This window comes from Chinchilla lanigera, unplaced genomic scaffold (genome assembly GCF_000276665.1).
Source record: "Chinchilla lanigera isolate Chin_1 unplaced genomic scaffold, ChiLan1.0 scaffold00047, whole genome shotgun sequence".
Classification (NCBI taxonomy): domain Eukaryota; kingdom Metazoa; phylum Chordata; class Mammalia; order Rodentia; family Chinchillidae; genus Chinchilla; species Chinchilla lanigera.
The window spans coordinates 9,383,367-9,403,319 of record NW_004955448.1 but is presented as its reverse complement, the minus strand read 5'-3'; the positions used below and the strand labels follow the sequence as shown (position 1 = coordinate 9,403,319).

General features: G+C 40.4%; 1 protein-coding gene across 1 annotated transcript in view; it reads right to left on the bottom strand.

The window, feature by feature from the left end:
• The window catches only part of Gfm1 (G elongation factor, mitochondrial 1), a 42,344-nt gene extending 29,600 nt beyond the window's left edge, over positions 1–12,744 (bottom strand). Inside the window, exons 1-8 of the mRNA XM_005393104.2 lie at positions 12,532–12,744; positions 11,730–11,882; positions 10,741–10,873; positions 10,097–10,301; positions 7,770–7,886; positions 5,327–5,477; positions 1,130–1,287; positions 299–383 (exon numbers count right to left, since the gene is read on the bottom strand). Of these exons, the coding sequence (XP_005393161.1) occupies positions 299–383; positions 1,130–1,287; positions 5,327–5,477; positions 7,770–7,886; positions 10,097–10,301; positions 10,741–10,873; positions 11,730–11,882; positions 12,532–12,624 (1,095 nt within the window). The 5' untranslated portion in view covers positions 12,625–12,744. The remainder of the gene's footprint in view (positions 1–298; positions 384–1,129; positions 1,288–5,326; positions 5,478–7,769; positions 7,887–10,096; positions 10,302–10,740; positions 10,874–11,729; positions 11,883–12,531) is intronic.
• Positions 12,745–19,953: the final 7,209 nt, after the last annotated feature.

Genomic DNA, 19,953 nt, shown 5'->3' with positions numbered 1-19,953 from the left:
ACCTCAATTTAAAATGTCTGAACTACAGTATTTATGCAAACATAGACCACCTCTATTATGATAGTAAATGAAAAAAGCAGGACAAAATTTATAGGTAGTATGATTTGTGTAAAAATTTATATTTTAAAACAACAAAGAGAAGAGACAAGAAGAAAATGCATCTCCTACCAAGAAACTATCACCTTAGTGTCAGCAATTTGGAAATTCTTTATCATTCTTTCTGCTTTTTCTATTTCCCAAATTTTCATAAGGGGTATAATTGTACAAACACCAGTGAACACACTGGAAAGCAACTTACCTCCAGTTTAAAGGCCAGGCCTACAAATGGGTGAGAACTGTCTCTTTTGGAGTTCATTAGGATTTTGGTTTTTTCTTTTGAGTCACTGAAAAATAAAAAAAAATAGCAATTTATGAAACAGAATATTTCTATCAATCTGTTATATCTGCGAGTATCACCTGAGAAAAAAATATGTGTGCTAACTACTGTGACACACATATTTTCACACACAAGTAGAAAGAGACCCGTGAAAACAAATTCCAAGGGCTTAGCCACTATGAAAGGGCAGACTGAAAAACAGAAGTGGTCTGGTAGGCAAAACAAAGAAAGCCGAGCATGGCAGTAACCTGTCATCCCAGACCTCTGGGACGCTGAGGTAGGAGGGTCATAAACTGGAGCCCAGCTTGGGTAACTTATCAACTTAGTGACATCCACTCACAAAATTAAAGCAAAACAAAACACTTTAAAATGAAAAAGTGCTAGGGATGTAGCTTAGTGCAAAATGCAAAGGCACCCAGTCCAATCATCATGGAGGAGGGCATAGCAAGAACTTAAAAAAAAAAATTGCTCCCTAACGCTTTTTAAAGAAAAAAATATGACTGTAAAGAGCTGATTCCAAATGAGAAAATGTTCTACTGGTATACACCCTGAGAGCAAAACAAATCATAATTCACAAAATAGGATACAGGAATTGTTATAGTAAATATTTTTCTATACACCAAAATTGTTACACAGCTAGAATGGTCAATTTTTTTAAATTATGAGAAACATATACTAGAACTATCCTTAAAAGCCTTCATACTGCATAAGTGTTTCTTCTGTATAAACCAAGATTTAATTGCCGAGACTCACTTGTCCTGATTGAGAAGAGCATAGTTCTGGACCTCAGCTGGATTCGGGAGGTATTCTAAAACAGCATCCAAAAGAGGCTGGACTCCTTTGTTCCTCAAGGCACTTCCCAAAAAAACAGGAGTAAATGATCTACTTAAAGTAGCTCTTCGAATTGCAAGCTAAAAAAAAAGAAAGAAAATCAGCGCTTAACTAATGTCAACATTACATTTTGTGTTTCATGCTAATTACAATCCAACACATGAATAAAATAAGGTGACGCTCTTTGGAGTACTAGCTCTAGTGAAGACTAAAATCAGGTCCCAATAATTTGAAGCCAATATACAAAGGAAACAAAAGTAATTTTCTTTTTCAGGGCCTGGAGGTGATTTAGTACACAACTGCTTTCAATACTTTAGAATCACTAGTTTTCAATCCAGCAAAAACAGTATGTATATACCAGAAAACAGACACCTGGAACAGCGCAAACTGCATGTTGATAACTGTGTGAAAGAGAAGGAAAGTGGTTTATGTTTTTTTTAAGTCTCAGGAAGGACACACCAGAAACTGTTCAGTGATAACCTGTCTTAGGGCGAGGGCAGAGAACTAGGCAGTTGGGAAAAGAAAGTAGCAAAATTTTTTATTGTTTTGTTTTTGTGGTACTGGGGACTGAACTTGGGGCCTTCAACTGAGCTACATCACTTCCCCATTTTGTATTTTTTGTTTTGAGACTAAGCTGCCCAGGTGGAGCTTGATTCTTCTGCCTCAGCTTCCAGAGTGCTGGGATTCCAGGTGTGTGCTACCATGCCCAACTGGAGGAGTTTTTAACACACCCTTTTTAATGTTTAAGTCATATGAAAGCACCAGCTATTAGAAACATTTAATTTTTTTTCTTTTATAAAGAACATACACCCAGGAAACCAAACAGTACAAATCACTCATAAATCAAGGAACATGACAACAGCAGTCTCCACAACAAGGATTCTAGTCCCACACCAACCCTGCAGCAAGCTCTGTCGATGTGGTCTGCAAGCTTAAGCAGGCCTCAGAAAGCACACGGTGGAGCTTTCGCTGTAACAGCTGGAAGAGGCCAACAACAGGTTTGCGGCCATGACGCTGCACAAATGTGTAGTCCCCATACAATTACCTCTCAGGCCTCGGGAAAAACAGAAAACATGTCACCCCCAAAAGCTTGGAGCCCAATATTTATACCCACAATTTCTAACCAGCACCACAATTTAAACTAGGATAAGAGCTGAGGAGGACAAACAGAAGGCAGAAAAAGGGGAAGCCTGCAAGGCAAGTAAGTGATTACTGCTTAAAACTATCTTTTGCTAGGTCACTAACCACTTAGGCTACCACTGCCCACTGGGGCACACTATTCCACTTCTTCCCAACACGCAAGCAGGGATCTGAGCGCACTCACTTTACAGGACAGACACAAGAGGGTGGGAGATAAACGGAGAAAATGAAAAATTAAAATGGTCCTTAAAAGAGCTCCTCAAAAGCCTCAGCTTTCTAAACACGCTCCCTTTTTATAAGAATCACTTTCACACTTGAAAGCTACTGCCTTACCATGGCCCCATAATACATCCAACCACAATATGGAAGCTAAAGTATCTCCATGTATCCTGCGCAGCAAAGAGAAGGCACAGCAGGCCCGAAACTTTCCACAGAAAAGCCTGCCGACCAGGCTGGCCCTTGGCTAGTACCCAGGCATGTGGGTTTTAGGAGAAGCCTCACAGTTCTCAGAAATGGCGAGTGGCTCACTGTGCTTATGCTGTTTGTGTCATGTGGTGTGCGCTGAACATCTGCTTTCCCACTGGGAGTCTCAACTTCGGATACACGGGAGGCAGAAGGTGTCCATGTGGCCAGGCGCCAATAAAAACCTGAGGCACTTAGTTTTTAGTGAGCTGCCCTGGGTAGGTAACAGCTCAAGGTGCAGTCCCACCTCCTTGCTGGAAGACGTAGCTGTCCCGAGCGCCTCCCCCGGGACAGAACTCCAGAGGCAGTTTCCGCTGAGCTTCACCTCACGTGCGTTTTCCATTTGCTAGGTTTATTCATCAACTGTCTTTTCGGTGGAATAAAGCACAGCCATGAGGACTGACTGTGTACTGAGCTTTGGGTGTCCTCTCAGCAAGCCACTGAACCTGGGGGACAGCGCCTTGAGAACAATGACACACTCCCTTCAGTCACAGAACGCGATGCCTTACTACACTGTGGGTCAGTCCTATACCTTCCTCTATGTGTTCGTTATTCACTAGGGAGCCGAGGTACTAAGGGCTTTAAGAATACGAAAGGACTCAAATTATAAGATACACTCCCAGTTTAAACAGTTAAAAAGCGGGCGTGGCAGCGCACGCCTGTAATCCCAGCACTAGGGAGGGTGAGGCAGGAGAATCACCATGAGTTCCAGCTAGGCTGGGCTACATGGTGAGTTCAAGACCAGCCTGAACTACAGCGTGACACCCTGCTTTACAAAAAAAAAAGTTAATAAAAAAGTTAGCAAGCATTCTCAACTGCAACAGGATTTTTCCCTGTGTCTCATTTACTATGAACACTTTAGGTGAAATGTCTTATACACAATAATTACCTGATTTCTAGGTGCACCAAGTGGTTTGGGAAAATTAACATCTAGTTCCCCTTTTTTATTTGTGGTAAAAATACACCTAAGATAAAAATTTACCATTTCAACCATTTCTGAGTGTATCATTTGGTGGCATTAATTCATAATGTTGTACAATCATCACCACTACCCACGTGAATTTTCGCATCACCTGAAAATAAAATCCTATGTCCACTTAAATAGATCCCTATTAAACCTTCCACTATCCCCTGCAAACCACTCTTCTACTTTCTGTCTGTATGAATTATGACAATAGCAGGTACTTCATATAAATGGAATCACAAAATATTTGTCCTTTCAAAAACTAGAATGTCTTCAAAGTTCATCCATGTTGTAGCATGTATCAGAATTTTATTCTTTTTAGAGCTACAAAATCAATGTTTAATTGTTTGATCAGTCTTACATGCCTATATCTGGTTACCTGAGCAACTACTTTGAAGATAACAGTATGTAATACAACCACCATTGTTAATTTTCCATCATCTTGTTTTCAGATTCTGTATCGCTTTTATTGTTTTTGTGTTGTTTTGTTTTTGTCTGTTTTTATTTTTGTTCTTTTCTCTTTAAAGTAAAAGAAAACTCCTTTATATAACCTACCACATTTTGTTTATTCATTCATCCATTAATAAACACATGGGTTGTTTCCGTTTTTTTGTCTACTGTGACAAGTGCTACTAAATCAACTATTTGAGACCCTTCTTGCTTGTGGACGTTCCTTCCAGCGTACAACTCCGTGCTTCCCGCTGAATTTTCTGAGGAGCTGCCGTATTATTTTCTATAGTGGCTGCGCTGCCATTCCCACCCACAGCGCATAAGGGTCCTAACTTCTCCGTACCTTTGTCAGCATTAGTTGTTTTCTGTCTGTTTTTCATAAGGCGCCTCTTAATACAATTTGATTTGCATTTCCCTAAAAGATTAGTAATGCTAAGCATCTCTTCATATATCGGCCATTTGTATATCTTGTTTTGGTGCAAGGTTTACTGAAAACTGATTACAGGGTTTAGGCAGGAATCTTCCCTTTATTTTTACAGTGATGAGTAATCAAGTAAACGAATATGTAAGGCTTTACGTTATGTTTCCAAACATTACTGCAGTGTAACTACCAACATTTAGTCTGCAACCATTTAACAGTATCATTTCTTAACCTGTCCAGTCAGAGTAACTTTTTTTTTCCTTTTTTGGTACCAGAGTCACACTCGGGACCTTAAGTTTGCCAGGCAGGCACTGTGCCACTGAGCTACCCAGTGTAACTTGTTTTGTTTTGGTTTTTTTTTTTTTGTTTTTTTTTTCCGGTACCAGGAATCGCCAGTGTAACTTTTTATATTTATCTTTTTAATATACCTAAGAGGCTGATGGGTTAATGTTCTCTTTTTTTTTCTTAGAAATGATTCTTTCCTCATTTGAAGATATTAATAACTCACTACTTTTTTTTTTTTTTAAAGTAATACGACATGTCAAGTATTTTTCCGGGATGCCAATTATGTCAAATAGACTTACTGAGACATCATTAATAAAGCCAGTCCCTAAAGGCATCATGTCCCCTTGCCACACACAAAAAACTCTGCTCATGTAAGACTTATTGTGTGAGCACCTGCCTTTAAGTCAGAAATGGAAGGGATTTTTTCTTCTAGGAACAGTTCACCAAGCTGCTCATCGGAATTGGCAACACACTCAATCAGCTCCTGCCGGTGGTCAGCTGCCACTGCCCTCAATTCGGCCGGAATTTCACCATACCGAATAATCTGACTGAAAAAAAAACAGATGTTTTATTTTAATACTCTAAAGATATTCAATTAGAAATATAAAGCACCACTGAAAAAGATATGATTAATAGCTAAAAAATATTCAGGTAAGAAAGAACTCTGATGTATTTGCACTTAAATGGCAAAACTAATGTATATCTTTAAGGGAAAAATATTTAAACAAGCCGGGCATGGTGATGCACACCTGTAGTTCCAGCACGCAGGAGGCAGAGGCAGGAGGATCTTTGGGAGTTCAAGACCAGCCTGAGCTCCAAAGTGAGCTCAAGGCCAGCCTGAGCTGCACAGTGAGACCGTCTCAAAAAGACCAAAAAAAAAAAAACTTAGACAAACTAACTTGCTCAAGGTTGTACTATTAGTAAACAGAAGCACATTCCAAACAGTCCTCTACAATGGAAAGTAATAGTACCTTTAATCTTATAATGGACATCACATTCTATTTTTCTCCATGCAAAGTTTTGTAGTAGAGAATGATAAATAATCTAATGTAAAATCCTTCCCAATTTAATACAAACCACATTGTCCTATTCTAGATATCTACAATGAACACAGGCTATAAAATATAGTTACATAAAGACAAAACAATGACTTGGAAAAATATTAACGAAGGCAAAGACTAAACTTCTTTTCAGTGTAGCTACAGGACCGTTTTCACTGCATCCCAATTAGAAAGCACGCAAGTTTTACAAATTCATTCATTTAATGCTTATACTGCAGTGAGCACTAACTTAGCTACCAGTCCTGGCCTCATGGGAAGAGGCTCCATTATCTGTGTTTTCCAATGAGGAAACTAAACAAGCACGGGAACTTGCCCAAGGTTAACTACTAGTACACAGGAGAGATAAGGTTCAAAACCAACCTGTGTAGAGCCCACCTGAACTCTGAACTTCCATTTACCATAATTCTGGTCCTTAGCTTTTTATGTGGAGTCCTTTCCAAATACATACACCAGGTGGTCTGTGGCTGGAGGCAGGTACATCGAGAAGCTCCATACGTGTTCTCATGTACAAAATTGTTTAGGAGCGTCTACTTTAGAAATATGCGCCCTGGTAATTCTTGGAAAGAGGATTCATTCATTCATTTAAAAAAAATTTTTTTTTTGAGTTCCTATTATGGATCAGGAAGTTCAAAAGGCTAGAGACATGGCAGTGTATAAGGGAGATACATAAAGCCACAATGACGGTCTCATGTTCTAAGGAGTGAAAAATAAAGGCTGTCAGTACTCAGTCACACAAACGTGAGAGAAACACCTTATGCACTGGCCAGCTCCACCCTTCTCTGTCCACAAGCTGCCATGTAAGAAAACTTCTACAAATCACTGACACAGTGCCCATGTGCCAACTTGTCAGACCCGCGATCCAACTCCACAGCACAGCAAGGGCATCAGCAAGTATCTCTGGAGACACCAGCCGGATACTGGGTAATTCCTCATACCAAAGAGTCATGTATGACTCCCCTCACTGAGATCACTGTCACTCAACAATGACGCACACATGGAAACTTCTAGAAATACAAAGTCCAGCCCCCACCCAATACCTGCTGACTCAGAACCTTTGCAGGTGGACTCTCAGATGTTTCAATGAATTTCGGAGGTGATTTTTATGAATGTTAAGATTTGATAACTTTTCTATGCAGAAGTCACTCAAAAAATTGACAGAACAAATAGCATGTCAAAAAGGTACCACTTTTCTTCTTGAATTTCCTAAACTACAATTAGCTTTACATATTAACTTTTTAATCTTTGTCTGCCTAATGAAATAGGTAGAGGAAATATTTATAATCCCTATTTTCTTCCTATCTTTATAATAGCCGGGAAAAAATAATGATGCTCAATGTTTACAAAAACGAAACAAATGAAAAATGACAGATTACATTATTAGTCTAAACTGAAAGCCTCCTCCTGTCAACACGGGCTGCCACAATATGGCATGAACCTGTTACCCAAAACGTAACATGCTCTCAGAATAAATCCTAGGAGACTAACTATAATAAAAGGTATTTTTAAAAAATCATCTGTAGAGAATATTCTTCCAGGAACATTTCAAAAAGTTTAAAGAAATTATCCTTTCCTTCTCTTTGATGTTTTTTAAAATTTTATTTAATTAATTTTAATGGTACGTTTTAGATATACATAATGATCACATTCATCATAGGGAATCTGAACTAGTACATATTATATGTTGATTTTTCTTTTTTCCCCAATCCCCTCCTCTCCCTTCAACCTCTCTTCTCCTCTTTTATTTACAAAAAATTTTAATAATATATATTCAGCACTTACCCAAAGTCTCCATCAAAAAATATGGCTCGTTCCTCAATAAGATCTATAATACCTTTAAAATTACCCTCCAAGCCAATAGGTATTTGCATAAATGCTGCATTATGATTTAGTTTTGACCTGAAAAATAAAAATACAGTAGTTTATCTCTTTTCTTCTCTCAAAATCCTTTTGAAATGATAAACATAAAAGTAGATCAATGGCAGACCTTGTAGACATGCAAAGCACAGTACCAGGTCAGAATGAAAATACGAAGCAGCAGAGAACAAACTGACAACCAAACCCAAGGACAAGAAGATATAACCCCACTTCATCAATAAAATGAACTCTAAAATACACGTTCTCATCAGATCCCCTGACTATGCCAGGTCAGAAGCAGAAGGGAGAAGAACAACTAGTCAGTGGGTGGCTGGCCAAGAAATTAAAGGACAGCAGAACAGCAAAGTCCAATTCGTATCCTCAGATCAACTGATAAAACTAGAAGCTTTCAAAGACGGAGCTTTTATACGAAACCTCTTAGAACGAGCTGCAAAGTCAGACCCTCTTCATCAGCCCGTACCTCAGTGAGGCGCAAAGGAAACTACACATAGCAGCGGCGATTCTCTCTCAGTGCAGTAGAAATATGCTCCAGCTGCCATTTAGTCTAGACTTAGACCTCCACAGGTAACTCCGGAGTGAGAGCTAAGAATCACTAACTATTTAAAGGAAACCAATAGCTTACAAGAGAAATGTGAACACAAGAAGTAATACTAACCTTCAGGAAGGGAATCACCAGAGGATAAGAAACTAAAATTCAAAAATGTGAGAATTACCTCTGTTTAAAAAGTGTTGCAGTAAAAGATTTTAAAATTATAGTTTTTTTAAAGACAAGCTAAGTAATAAGAGAGACAGACTAATTCCAAATTTATGAGCTAGAATATTAACTTCAAGAATTCTTACGGCCCCGTGCAAAATGAGAAGACAGATGTCTGAAAAAGTAGAAAAGAACAATAGAAAAGTTAAGACATGGAGGCCAGATTCAGAATTTCCAAAATGATGGTTTTCTTTTTGGTTTTTCTCCGGTGCCGGGAATCAAACTCACAACCTTGCGCTTGCCAGGCAGGCGCTGTGCCGCTCAGCTAAATCCCCAGCCCCCAAAATGATGTTTGATGAGTTACAAAATGAGAGAACACAGGGGCGTGATGGCGCACGCCTGTAATCCCAGCACTCAAGAGGCTGAGGCAGGAGGAGTGCTCTTTGTTGGAGACCAGCCTGGGCCAGAAAGTGAGCTCCAGGCCAGCCTGAACTTCATAGCCAGACCCTGCCTCAAAAAGACAAAAAGAGACGAGAGAGAGACAGAGAGACAGAGAGACAGAGAGACAGAGACAGAGACAGAGAGAGAGAGACAGAGAGAGAGAGAGAGAGAGAGAGAGAGAGAGAGAAAACAGAAAAATAGGAATGGAGCAGTGGAGAAAAAAAAAGTACTCAATGCTGACTTGGAAAGAGGTCACCTGTGGACAAGCACAAGTACAATAAAAGCAAAAGGTAAAGAGTGTTTAACTTTACCAAGAAAATATTACAAATACGAAAAAAAGAAAACCAGCACTTTCCCTTTCTCAAACACATCTCTTCCATCTGTTTTGGTTTTTTTCTTTGTTTTGTCATCAAATGTATCACTCTTCCCTCACCTCCTCCCACAGCCTTCACCGCCTAGACCCAGCAGCTCTGCCCTGTGAAACTCGAGCAGAGCTCTACAGCTACCCTTGCACACCTACAAAAACTGAACTGGGAACCAAGAGCTCACTCTAATTCTTAAAGGGTAGGTGAAATGCACTGTGCAAAATGTAAAACGCTGTAAGCACCACTGGGTTATATCTGGTACAGAAAGAAAGAGCTACTGCTGTCCTAGCAAATACGGTATCTTCTGAAAGGAAGATTTCGTCTCTGGGGCATACTTAAGAGCATTCATTAACCCTCAAGTACAGGTTAAAACAAAAAACATCCTCCAGGTTCATCTAAATAAAATGGCAAGTTTTTCTAGAATCTGCTCTGGCTTATAACATCTCTAATATAGCCGAACAGTGTAAACTGTGATTCCTGCCGGAAGTCATCTTCAAACTGCCCAGAATTTAAGTCATCTTCTCTTTACTTTACAGAGAAAGTAGCTGGTGAAACTGCACCATAAGCCAAACTACTGAACTCAGTGGCTCCACTTATTAAGTTACATAAACAGGCTTTTGTAAAAAGGAGAACTTTAAGGATAAAATTTAATAACACTGAATTAACGATCCCTCTGTAAGGTTTGCTGGCCAGATCAGCACGTCCTCCCTGTCCTTCCGGACACTGAGTACCTCATTTGCTGGAGGGCCCTTGCTGGGTTGGAGCCCACTCGGTCCAATTTGTTAACGAAAGTTACAAATGGAACATTGTAGCGCTTCATCTGTCGATTGACGGTCATGGTCTGGCACTGCACCCCACCAACAGCACAGAGAACAAGGACGGCGCCGTCCAACACTCTCAGGGCCCTCTCAACTTCTATTGTGAAGTCCACGTGGCCTAAATGAGAAAAGCAGTGTGTGAGGTTTAAAAAAGCAGTCTGAATTTTTAATACACACACTATCAAGTTTTTGTAGCTCTGCAAATTCAGTAAACCTTCTAATTACAATGTAGATTGCCCATGAGTATCATTCACCCACCGACAAGTCCAAGGTCCAAAAAAATCAGTTCCAGAAAGTATTAGGGTATGAGCAACTTTGAAGTCAACTGGAATATGTAAAAAGAACCTTCCTACTTACATTTATTTGCATTATTTTTCAAGGAAACGACACAAAAATGAAGTGTTCTGGGTCCCACATCCACCTTAATAGAAATTCACTGTTACCTCTTCGTCTGATTTTCACTGTTACCTCTTCTCAGAAACTGGGTCACAGCAGAAGAAAGAAGTAACCCTGCTTTTGCCAAAATGAGTTACGATAAAACCAAGACCCTAACTCACCAGGAGTATCTATAATGTTGATATTAACGTCTTTCCACATGGTATAGGTAGCCGCTGACTGAATAGTGATCCCTCTCTGTCTCTCCAGCTCCATGGAATCCATGACAGCGCCCACTCCATCCTTACCTCTCACCTAAACACAAACACAGCAGTTCAGATTTCTCCGTCCCTGCATCCCAAGAAAAATATTCGCTCAACTGGAATCAAAACAGACACTTCACTTACACATGTTCTGACAAAACGAATCATCAAACCATTTCACCTCACAAAAATAGACACAGTAACGGATAGGCTTTGCCTTGTCTTAATTACCAACGTTTTGTCCAGGGCTGTCCTCAGGGAGTATTAAAACAGGGCCATCACCCTGGTCTTAGAATTCGCCGTACCCTCTCACTCCCTATTCTTACCCACCAGCCTCAAGTCAGTCCCTGACAGAGCACAGATCTTCTCCAGCTGTGCTCCACGTGGCTTCTGAGGCATGAGTGGGAAAGAGGCAGCCTTTAAATTGTAAGGTTGAATAATATGCTCTTCATCCAGAGAAATGTTTCGAACTGAAGGGTTAAGTTAGTGATATAGTAATGCCTTCAGGAGAGTTTCAGGGTTTTTAGAAATATTTTTTTCTGACATGCATTTTAACGATTGAGTTCATACTATGTATCATTTAAATCTATTTTCCATTTAATATTATAAGCAATTATCCACCGTTAATATCAGGTGAAGATTATATTGACAATTGTTTAAGGTATGCCATACTGATTTAACATTTCTAAAAGACAATCTGCTCAGGAGAGTAACAGTGATCGCCTCTAGAAGATTACTCAGACTATTTCAAACCAACCACCTATCCACCCTGTGCATGTGACTTTGGTCAAAGAAGCACTGTTACCATTGTTTTATTCGTTCCGGTTTTGTGAAATGTATTCCATCACATCCTACAAAACAATTAAAATCAAGCTTTCATCAACCTGGAATCAGCCACGAACGTGTACCTCATGCATCTGTGCGATTCTGCCGGTGTAGTAAAGCACCCGCTCTGTTAATGTCGTTTTTCCAGAATCAATGTGCGCTGAGATTCCAATATTTCGTATTTTTTCATTAGGAATTATCCCTGAGGAACACCACCGGCAGAACTTCCAATGAACCTGAAACACAGAAGAGCTCAATTCAGTGCAGTTTTCATGAGACAGGAGGCAATTAAAATGCGAATGAATGGTGGCTAACTTTCCTCCGAAGAATCTTGATGGACATGAGAAAGGCTCCAGACGCAGGGCAAATGCTTTAAACTTGCAACTCCTGTATCCATAGGAGAGATTACGAAAGCCAAGAATGTTCCTTAAAATTAATTAAAATAAAATGGGACAGAAACCTTGGCCAAGTCGTTAATTGGAAAATACACACGGGAGGTGATAAAATCAGAAAGATCCTAAAAACCGATTTAACAGGAAACACAAGTTGTAGCTTCAATTTTACACTAATTTTCACCGCCAGGGAAAGTACCGTGACTTAAGCACAAACCAAACGACCCAGGGTCGGCTGAGACAGGGCGATCAGCCAGCCCACTGTCCGCTCGGCCCGGGGCACTGGGTTCTACGCCTGACCTTCACCCAAGCCACTTCCCTTAACGCACACCGTGCACGAGGCGGCAAGTCCCGGGCCCGCCCAACCTCCCGGGGCACCGAGACGCCGCTCCCGGATTACGAGCCACCATCGGGTACGGGGCGCCCCCTCCCCGCGAGAGGACCGCCAGGTCCCGGGAACGGTCCCCGGCTCGGCCGCGCCGCGCAGCAGTACCTGCCTCCGCCGCCAGCCCAGCGCTGCTGCAGGGACCCGAAAGAGTGGCCGCTGGCCCACAGCCACGGCCGCGGCGGCCCCCAGCACTCCCATGGCCAGAGCGACGGCGTGAACTGCTGCTGCTCCGCGTTCCCACGGCACCAGGACCAAGCGCAAAAAGTCACGCCGGCTACCAGCGCCGAAGAACACTTCCGGGGTAAAGGACAAGCGGGAGGAGAGAGGAGAGGAAAGGGGAAGGAACCCCGGACCGAAGCGCAGCAGCGCCTCTGCTGCCTTCGCGCCCTCTAGTGCATTGGAGGGGAAAGTGCAGCCGCTTAGCTTATCCTTCGGCCACCTTTGTATGGGGTGAGGTGTTCTCTCGAGTTTTCAAGTACTACCTGTGTATCAAAATGCAGATCGAAAAACAGATGTTTTGCCTGTCTAGCAATACGAGAAATGTTTTTTTAACAGGAGTCAAAAAATAACTTGTCAAATTGTAGTACAGTAATACCATCATGAAAAATAATTGTCCATAGGACATCCTTGGAAGAGAATGTAAAGAAAAAATAGTGGGTAAACTATTAATTACAATGTTTTCTCATTTCTTGTTATTGCTCAAAGTCAGGCCAGCTATACATACGCCCAGTCCGTGCGGAAGACGGTATCCTTGATGCTTCCCCTCGGATGTCTTGGAGGCACAGTGAATTTGACATGTTCCAAGTTGAGCTTATGATGCTTTCACCAAAGCCTTAATCCTACAGTCATTTCATCTCAACGGAAGCTCTATTCTTCGAGTTACCGGAGCCAAATATGTCAATCACTTGGACATCACTCCAACACCCCAGACCTAATACACAGGTGCCACACTCAGAAATACATGCAGAGCCCTCCACTGCCCCCTACCTCTCAGCACGGCCATTTCTCCATGGAATTTTTGTGCCAGCTTCTTAACCCATGTCTCTGCTTCTGCCCATGCAGCCTTTTAGTTTATTTTATACACAGTAACTAGAGTGATGATATTAAGTCAGACCAGGTCGTCTCTCTGATGCAAATACTCCATCCAGTGACTTAGTTACTGCTGTTATCTCTGATGTATGTATGTTCAGTGTTTTTCATCACTAAAGACTGAAATGGGTTCCCTCCCACCCGCGGAAGCCCCTCGGAGGCCCCGCTTGAGCAGCTCCACCAAAGGCGTTTTCCCGCTCCTTTTGCTTCAGCCACGCTGGCCTCCTTGCTGCCGCTCATCGTACTGACAGGTATGGCTCTCCCCTTCACTGTCTTACTTTTCAAATAGCCTCTACTAGTGAGTTTTCTGACCAGCCCTTCTCAAACAAGCACTTGGTTCATTTCATAGTACTTCTCAAACGCATTTGGACTTTTATAAATCTATTTGTCTGATTCTCCCAGTGAGGACCAGAAAAATTAAAACTTTAATTACATATTTGGTCCTTAAAATCAATAATACTAGTATAATAATTTTATAAGATAAAAGCCCCTTTAAAAACATCTGGATTATAACTTTATCTAAATTACTTTACATTTTGTGTTCTTACACTATTGGTGTAGTGATGTTACTTGATCCATGACATCAACTTAGGAAATTTAGAATGTCTACATTGTGAAGTGTTCAGTTTCACTTTTATACAAACTAAAATATTTAATTAGTGTTAATTTTGTATCAGGAAACCTGAAAGGAAACATATAATTACCTTCAAATATTAATTCACTACAGTTTGCTCAAATTCATTTATTTATCGGAAGTATTTAAGGGGCTGAGGGTGTAGCTCAGTGATAGAACACTTGCCTAGCATGAAACCCTGGGTCAATCCCCGGAGACAGAAAAGAGGAAAGGAAAAAATTAAATTTTTTTTTTGCAGTGCCAGGATTAAACCCAGGGCGTATGCAAGCCTTCTATCACTGAGCTACACCTCCAGCTGCTGCTTTTACAAATGTAATTTATAAACTATATATTTATAATCATTACATATTTCAAAGCTTTTATCTTGAAATTTGTTCCTGTAACACCATAACAAAGGATGTTATATTAAATTCATTTGCTCACATTCTTTCAAGCAAAAGCAGCAATAAATATAAATCATTGAGCCAAAGAAATTATCCAGAATTCAATCCAAAAAAAGAAAGAGAGGGGCTGGGGATTTAGCTCAGCGGCAAAGCGCCTGCCTGGCAAGCACAAGGTCGTGAGTTCGGTTCCCAGTACTGGAGAAAAAAAGCAAAAAAAAAAAAAAACAAAAAGAGAAAGAGGTGGAAAATATGAAAAGATTAACAGATAAGGGGGATGTTATCGGTTGAAATGTTTTTCTCTACCACATCAATGTCACGTTGATTCTCTCATCAACTTAGTTCTGATCTTTAGCCTATCCACAATGATACTTTGACATTTTAAGATATTTCTAAACATTTGGACCAGACATTTCTGATTTGCATGCACATATAAGGACTAAGTTTGTAATGCCAGTTGTTTTGTCATTTCTTAAAGTACTATTTGGTTCTTTTCAACTTTACTTGGAATTCGTGAGGTCCTTTCCAGCACGTTGATTTCCTTTTCATATTCATGTTCTTCTTTCTGTATTGCTCATGAAATTTTCATGTTGATTTCCTTTAAAATATTGATCAAATTGTCTGTGTCTGGTAATTTGGACATAGGATTATTTCTATATCCGTTCTTTGTACAGACTGTTACTCATGTTGTTTGCCTGATTTATGACTTCTCTGTGAGCTGATTATTTTCCGGCAGCCCTTCCATGAAAACCATGCCTGTCCCAGAGGAATGTGCCATCTTCCAACGAGTAAGCCATACTGCCACCACACTGAAGTTCTCTGCAACTGCAAAGAACCTGGGGCTCTGATGTCACTCAGAGGAGACAATGGTCACAAAAAGGATTGCCTTGCTGCTAAGCAGAAATGTTCTTGTTCCACATTAAGACGAGACCTGTTATCTAGGACTGCAGTTTAAGAGGTGGAGTTCCACAAGTGCTAGAAAGGTTGGGATTCACTGTACCAGCTTTGCCACAGTAACAGGCTACTGCTGGGAGTGTAAGAATGCACTTTTGGTGGATAGAGTTTTTAGGACAGAAAATGTAAACAAAACCAGTTTTTCAGCATCATAGGACTGACAGAGTCCATAGAATGGTCAGGAACTCTTCATAACCTGAAGAATAAGAGCTGGTTTTACTTGACATTAACACATTACAATATAAGGGGTGACTGAAAACTATAGTGAACATGTAAGAATTACAGTAAAAGACACATTAGCAGTAATCCCCCTCAAACCCCCCCTCTCGCTTTGAACAGACCTAGCCCATTTTTCTCGCCACTGTATGGAGTAGTTCTGAAGTCCTTCCTGAGCCTCTTTTCAAGGTGTGACCAATAACATGGTGAGCGCTTCTGCTCAGTACCACCCAACAGAGAGGCGGGCTGGTGAAACCATTAGTGTGTCCCCATGGGCTTGACTCACTGGATCTGACACTGTGACTTCTGGCTCTTCCCCAAAATCTAAGTAACCATGAAAGGTAAATGTTTTGGATCACTTCAGGACACTGACGCAGCTAGGACAATGTAACTAGACATGCTCAGGAAAGAGGATTTAGAGAACTGTGTTAAGAAAGCGTCAAGAATGGTGGGATAAGTGTCTTTGAAATAAGGGAGAGTATTTTGAGGGGGATTAATGGAAATTAACATTTTATAATAAACTTTTTATTTAAATACACATATTTTTCAATCATGGATATAGAAATATAACTCCCAACCTGCTAGATGCCAGATGTGCCAAGTTTGTCTCCCCTGAAATTGAAGAATGAATTCCAAAGGACCACAGAGGTTAAGAGCAGGAAAGATCTGAGACATTCCTGAGACAGAAGAGGCCCCTGAAGTGGCCAGCGAGGCACCTGCCAAGGGTAATTTATAAAGCAAAGTCACAATGTGGGCACAGCGAGGGTCAAGTCAATCAACCTAGAGGGTTACAAGTACAGCCACAGAGCTAATATTGATCCAACCGTGAAGTGAGTCACGTAGCAAGGGAACATGGGAAGAACGAAGGCATTCTGGGGAAGGGGCGGGCCAGGATGCTCTGGTCACCCACCTGGGTGACTGATGTCCATCTGGACTTTACTGGACCGGGTGATGCCAATCACAGTACCATCTCAAGTTACTGTTTATCCTGCAGGGACGCATGTAGGCCCGGTCACTGCAGGTTTATTTGCCTGGAGGCCTGGGCTTCAGTGGATGCGCCTCCAGCCACAGTTTTGGTGCGTTCTTGTCTTCTGCGCTTACTCTCGGAGGACCTGTCCCTGTTTGACCATTCATTTTTACCTAAGCTGACTGCCTATAATAATACCTCATAGCATAGCCACTTAGGAGAAAAGAGTATTTCAGTCACTTCAGGAATGTTTGGCTGACTAGAGAGGATGTCAAGAATATATGCCTTTGTCCTTTTACAAGAATTAATGATATGTCAAGAAATTGTGTATGTTATAGGCTCCTCCTGGAAGACCTGCACAAAAATACAAAAATGTTATGTTCATTCCCCAGTTCTACAATGATAAGACAAAATTAGAAAAACAAGGCAAAAGAGCAGTAAACCTAAGAAAAAGGTTATACTTCATTATCAGAGAAAAATACGAAATTAAGACAAAGAGATACTATTTTACCTGTATGAAATCTATAAAAATAAAAGGTGAAAAATCATATCCACTTTCCATTTTGGGCAAAGGATATGAAAAAACGGATGCTCTTGTGACTACACTGTAGGATGACTATAAATTGGTGCAATCTTTCTGTAAAGCAGTTTGTATATCAGGAAATTAAAAAATACCCATACTCTCTGTATTGTTGACTTTGCTCTCAGTAACTTAAATTATCAGCAAGAGTTATTCACAATGATCATCACCATATTATTAAATAGACTCAGAGGTCCTTGACTCAAAGGGACAACAGATGAAGTGGGATGACTCAAGAGGGCGGAATGATCTTATGCCAAGAAGAACCTTGCCCTGGAGTCTTTTAGTCTTAGTGGGTTTGGTTCAGTCTTAGTGGTCCATCCCTAAAGAGATAACTGCAAATCTTAAAAGGGTGATAATTCCAAGCCTCCATTTATCCCTTAGGGAAGTATGACCAGTTAGCCATTGTCAATCTGGGGTCCCCAACAGTGACTTGGGTGAAGAATTCATGGGATAAAGTCGCAGACAGCCGTGTTGCCAATGTACTATAAGCAGGCTACGTGCACAAGAAATGTTCATGTAAGGAGACCTCTATTGCTGGACATGAGAAATTGGGCCAATGGTTCTACAGGAAATGGAATCCCAAGAAATTCAGGCCAGAATTCAGGGTTTGGAGAGTTATGGCAATGATTGTATTTGAAGAAATGTAGATTTCTGTACATGAATAAATGAATAAATATAGGTTGTACCTGAAAAAAAGATGATATACCCTGAAAATAAGCTCTAGTACATGTTATAGAGCAAAAAATAATATAAGACCTGGTCTTATTTTGGGGGAAATACAGTAGTTAAGATTAATATTTTATTTGTGAACCTTTTATAAGCTAATGAATTATTTCAAGAGTTGAGGTGTTCAAGAGTTGGGTTATAAAGTGGAAGTTTTTCACATGCATATTCATCAGTTAGTTTCACAGCAATGCCTTTTGTTTTCATTTTTGGAAGAAGGCTTTAACCTAGAAATGCTAAGAGGGAGAGACAGCGAGTGAGACAGAGAGAGAGTGAGACAGAGAGGTAGAGAGAGACAGAGACACAAACAGGGAACACAGACATAGAAAAGGAGGAAGGACGCCAGGGAGGAAGGATGGACCCAACACACAAACAGGCCCTACTTGCTGGGAAGAGGGAGACCTGTGGCTGGCTGCAGGGGAAGTTCTGAGGCATACTGGTAAGGTATTTTGTAGAATGTCCCCTATTTACATTTTATAATTTTCAAAATCCAAAGAATAAGCTCTACAAGCGCGTTTGTAGAAGAGGCGGTATTTGGTGTTTACTTTCTCTTGTTTGTGCTTCAGCCCAGTGATAAAGGAGATATATATGACTTTGAAGGCTCAAGGCTAAATAAAAACACAGTTCTGTATCTATCGCCGCAGGAACCCGAGTCCCTTCATCCCATGCACGCGAGGGACGACTGCACAGGTGAAGGTCATTACCTCTGTGCACTGCAAGTCTTTCCACTAATGCGACTTAAGGGAAGGCATCATCTATCGCAAAGCAAAGCAAAGGGCTACTGTTAACACCTGTTCGGGATAAAACTGAAGCAATTTTAGGGAAAAACTTGAGGCAATGGCTTTTTAAATCAAACGTCCACATCAATTTTCAGCAATTTCAGCTGGGATTCAGTGCATACAGTTCTAGTGAATTCTAAATAGAAGATAATTTAAATAAAATTTTACTGAAGTAAGTCTTATGGCTATCGTGAAACATGTTATATTTAATAAATGATGCACAGGAGACAAAAGGAGTGCTAGAAGAGAAAGGAGGAAGATCAGTTTATGTTCACTTCAAATGTTAATGGTCAAAATGACTTCTGTAAAAATAACTATGTACCTGTGGCATAATGTAATTATTACCAGCAAGCCTTAAGCCTTCTTCGAAAACGTGTGTGAATGTGTTACACTATTCGAATTTATGTTCTCGCTCTCTATGAACAACTCCCCACAGTTTTGCCATTTTTGTAGGGCCCCAGTAGAAACATTGGAAGAAAAATATGTATCTGAGGCTACATGCAGGGTACTATCTGATTTTGTTGATGTTTTTTGTTTATTGAGACAGAGTCTCGCTATGTAGTTGAGGCTGGCCTTCAACTCACTATGTAGCCCAGGCTGACCTTGAACTCCTAGTGATGCTCCTGCCTGCCTCCCCAGTGCTGGGATTATAAACATGCACCACCATGCCTGGCCACTATCAGATACTTAATCTGTACGTGTCACATATTTTGTAAATTTCCACTAAGAAAGCATCATGGCGTAAAAAGAAATATTTCTATATGATTAAATTTACTTCAATTTCATTTCTACAGTAAACAGAGAAAAAAGTATATAATAATTCTCTAAATGCTGTATGACATAAAGGAGTTATATTAAACACAATAATTTACCAAAGTATGATTTCAGATTTGAATATAATGATTCAAATTATCAGTGTTAACTATTTAGACAAAAGGAAAATATAGTATCTACTGAGAATTTGCTCTATCAAGTGAATTTATGCAAAAGTTATTTAAAACTTACACCTTACGATAACTTCCTAATATAAAATGTTACTAACACACAAAACTATGCAGAAGGTCTATTTTAACTAATACACACTCAATTTCACTTACAAAATGAAATAATACATTTGCATCTTATTTTAGTGTCTAATTAAAGGCACAAAACACAGAGTAGGAAAATTGTCAGGCATAAAATATAGGAAACTGGAGGAGTTA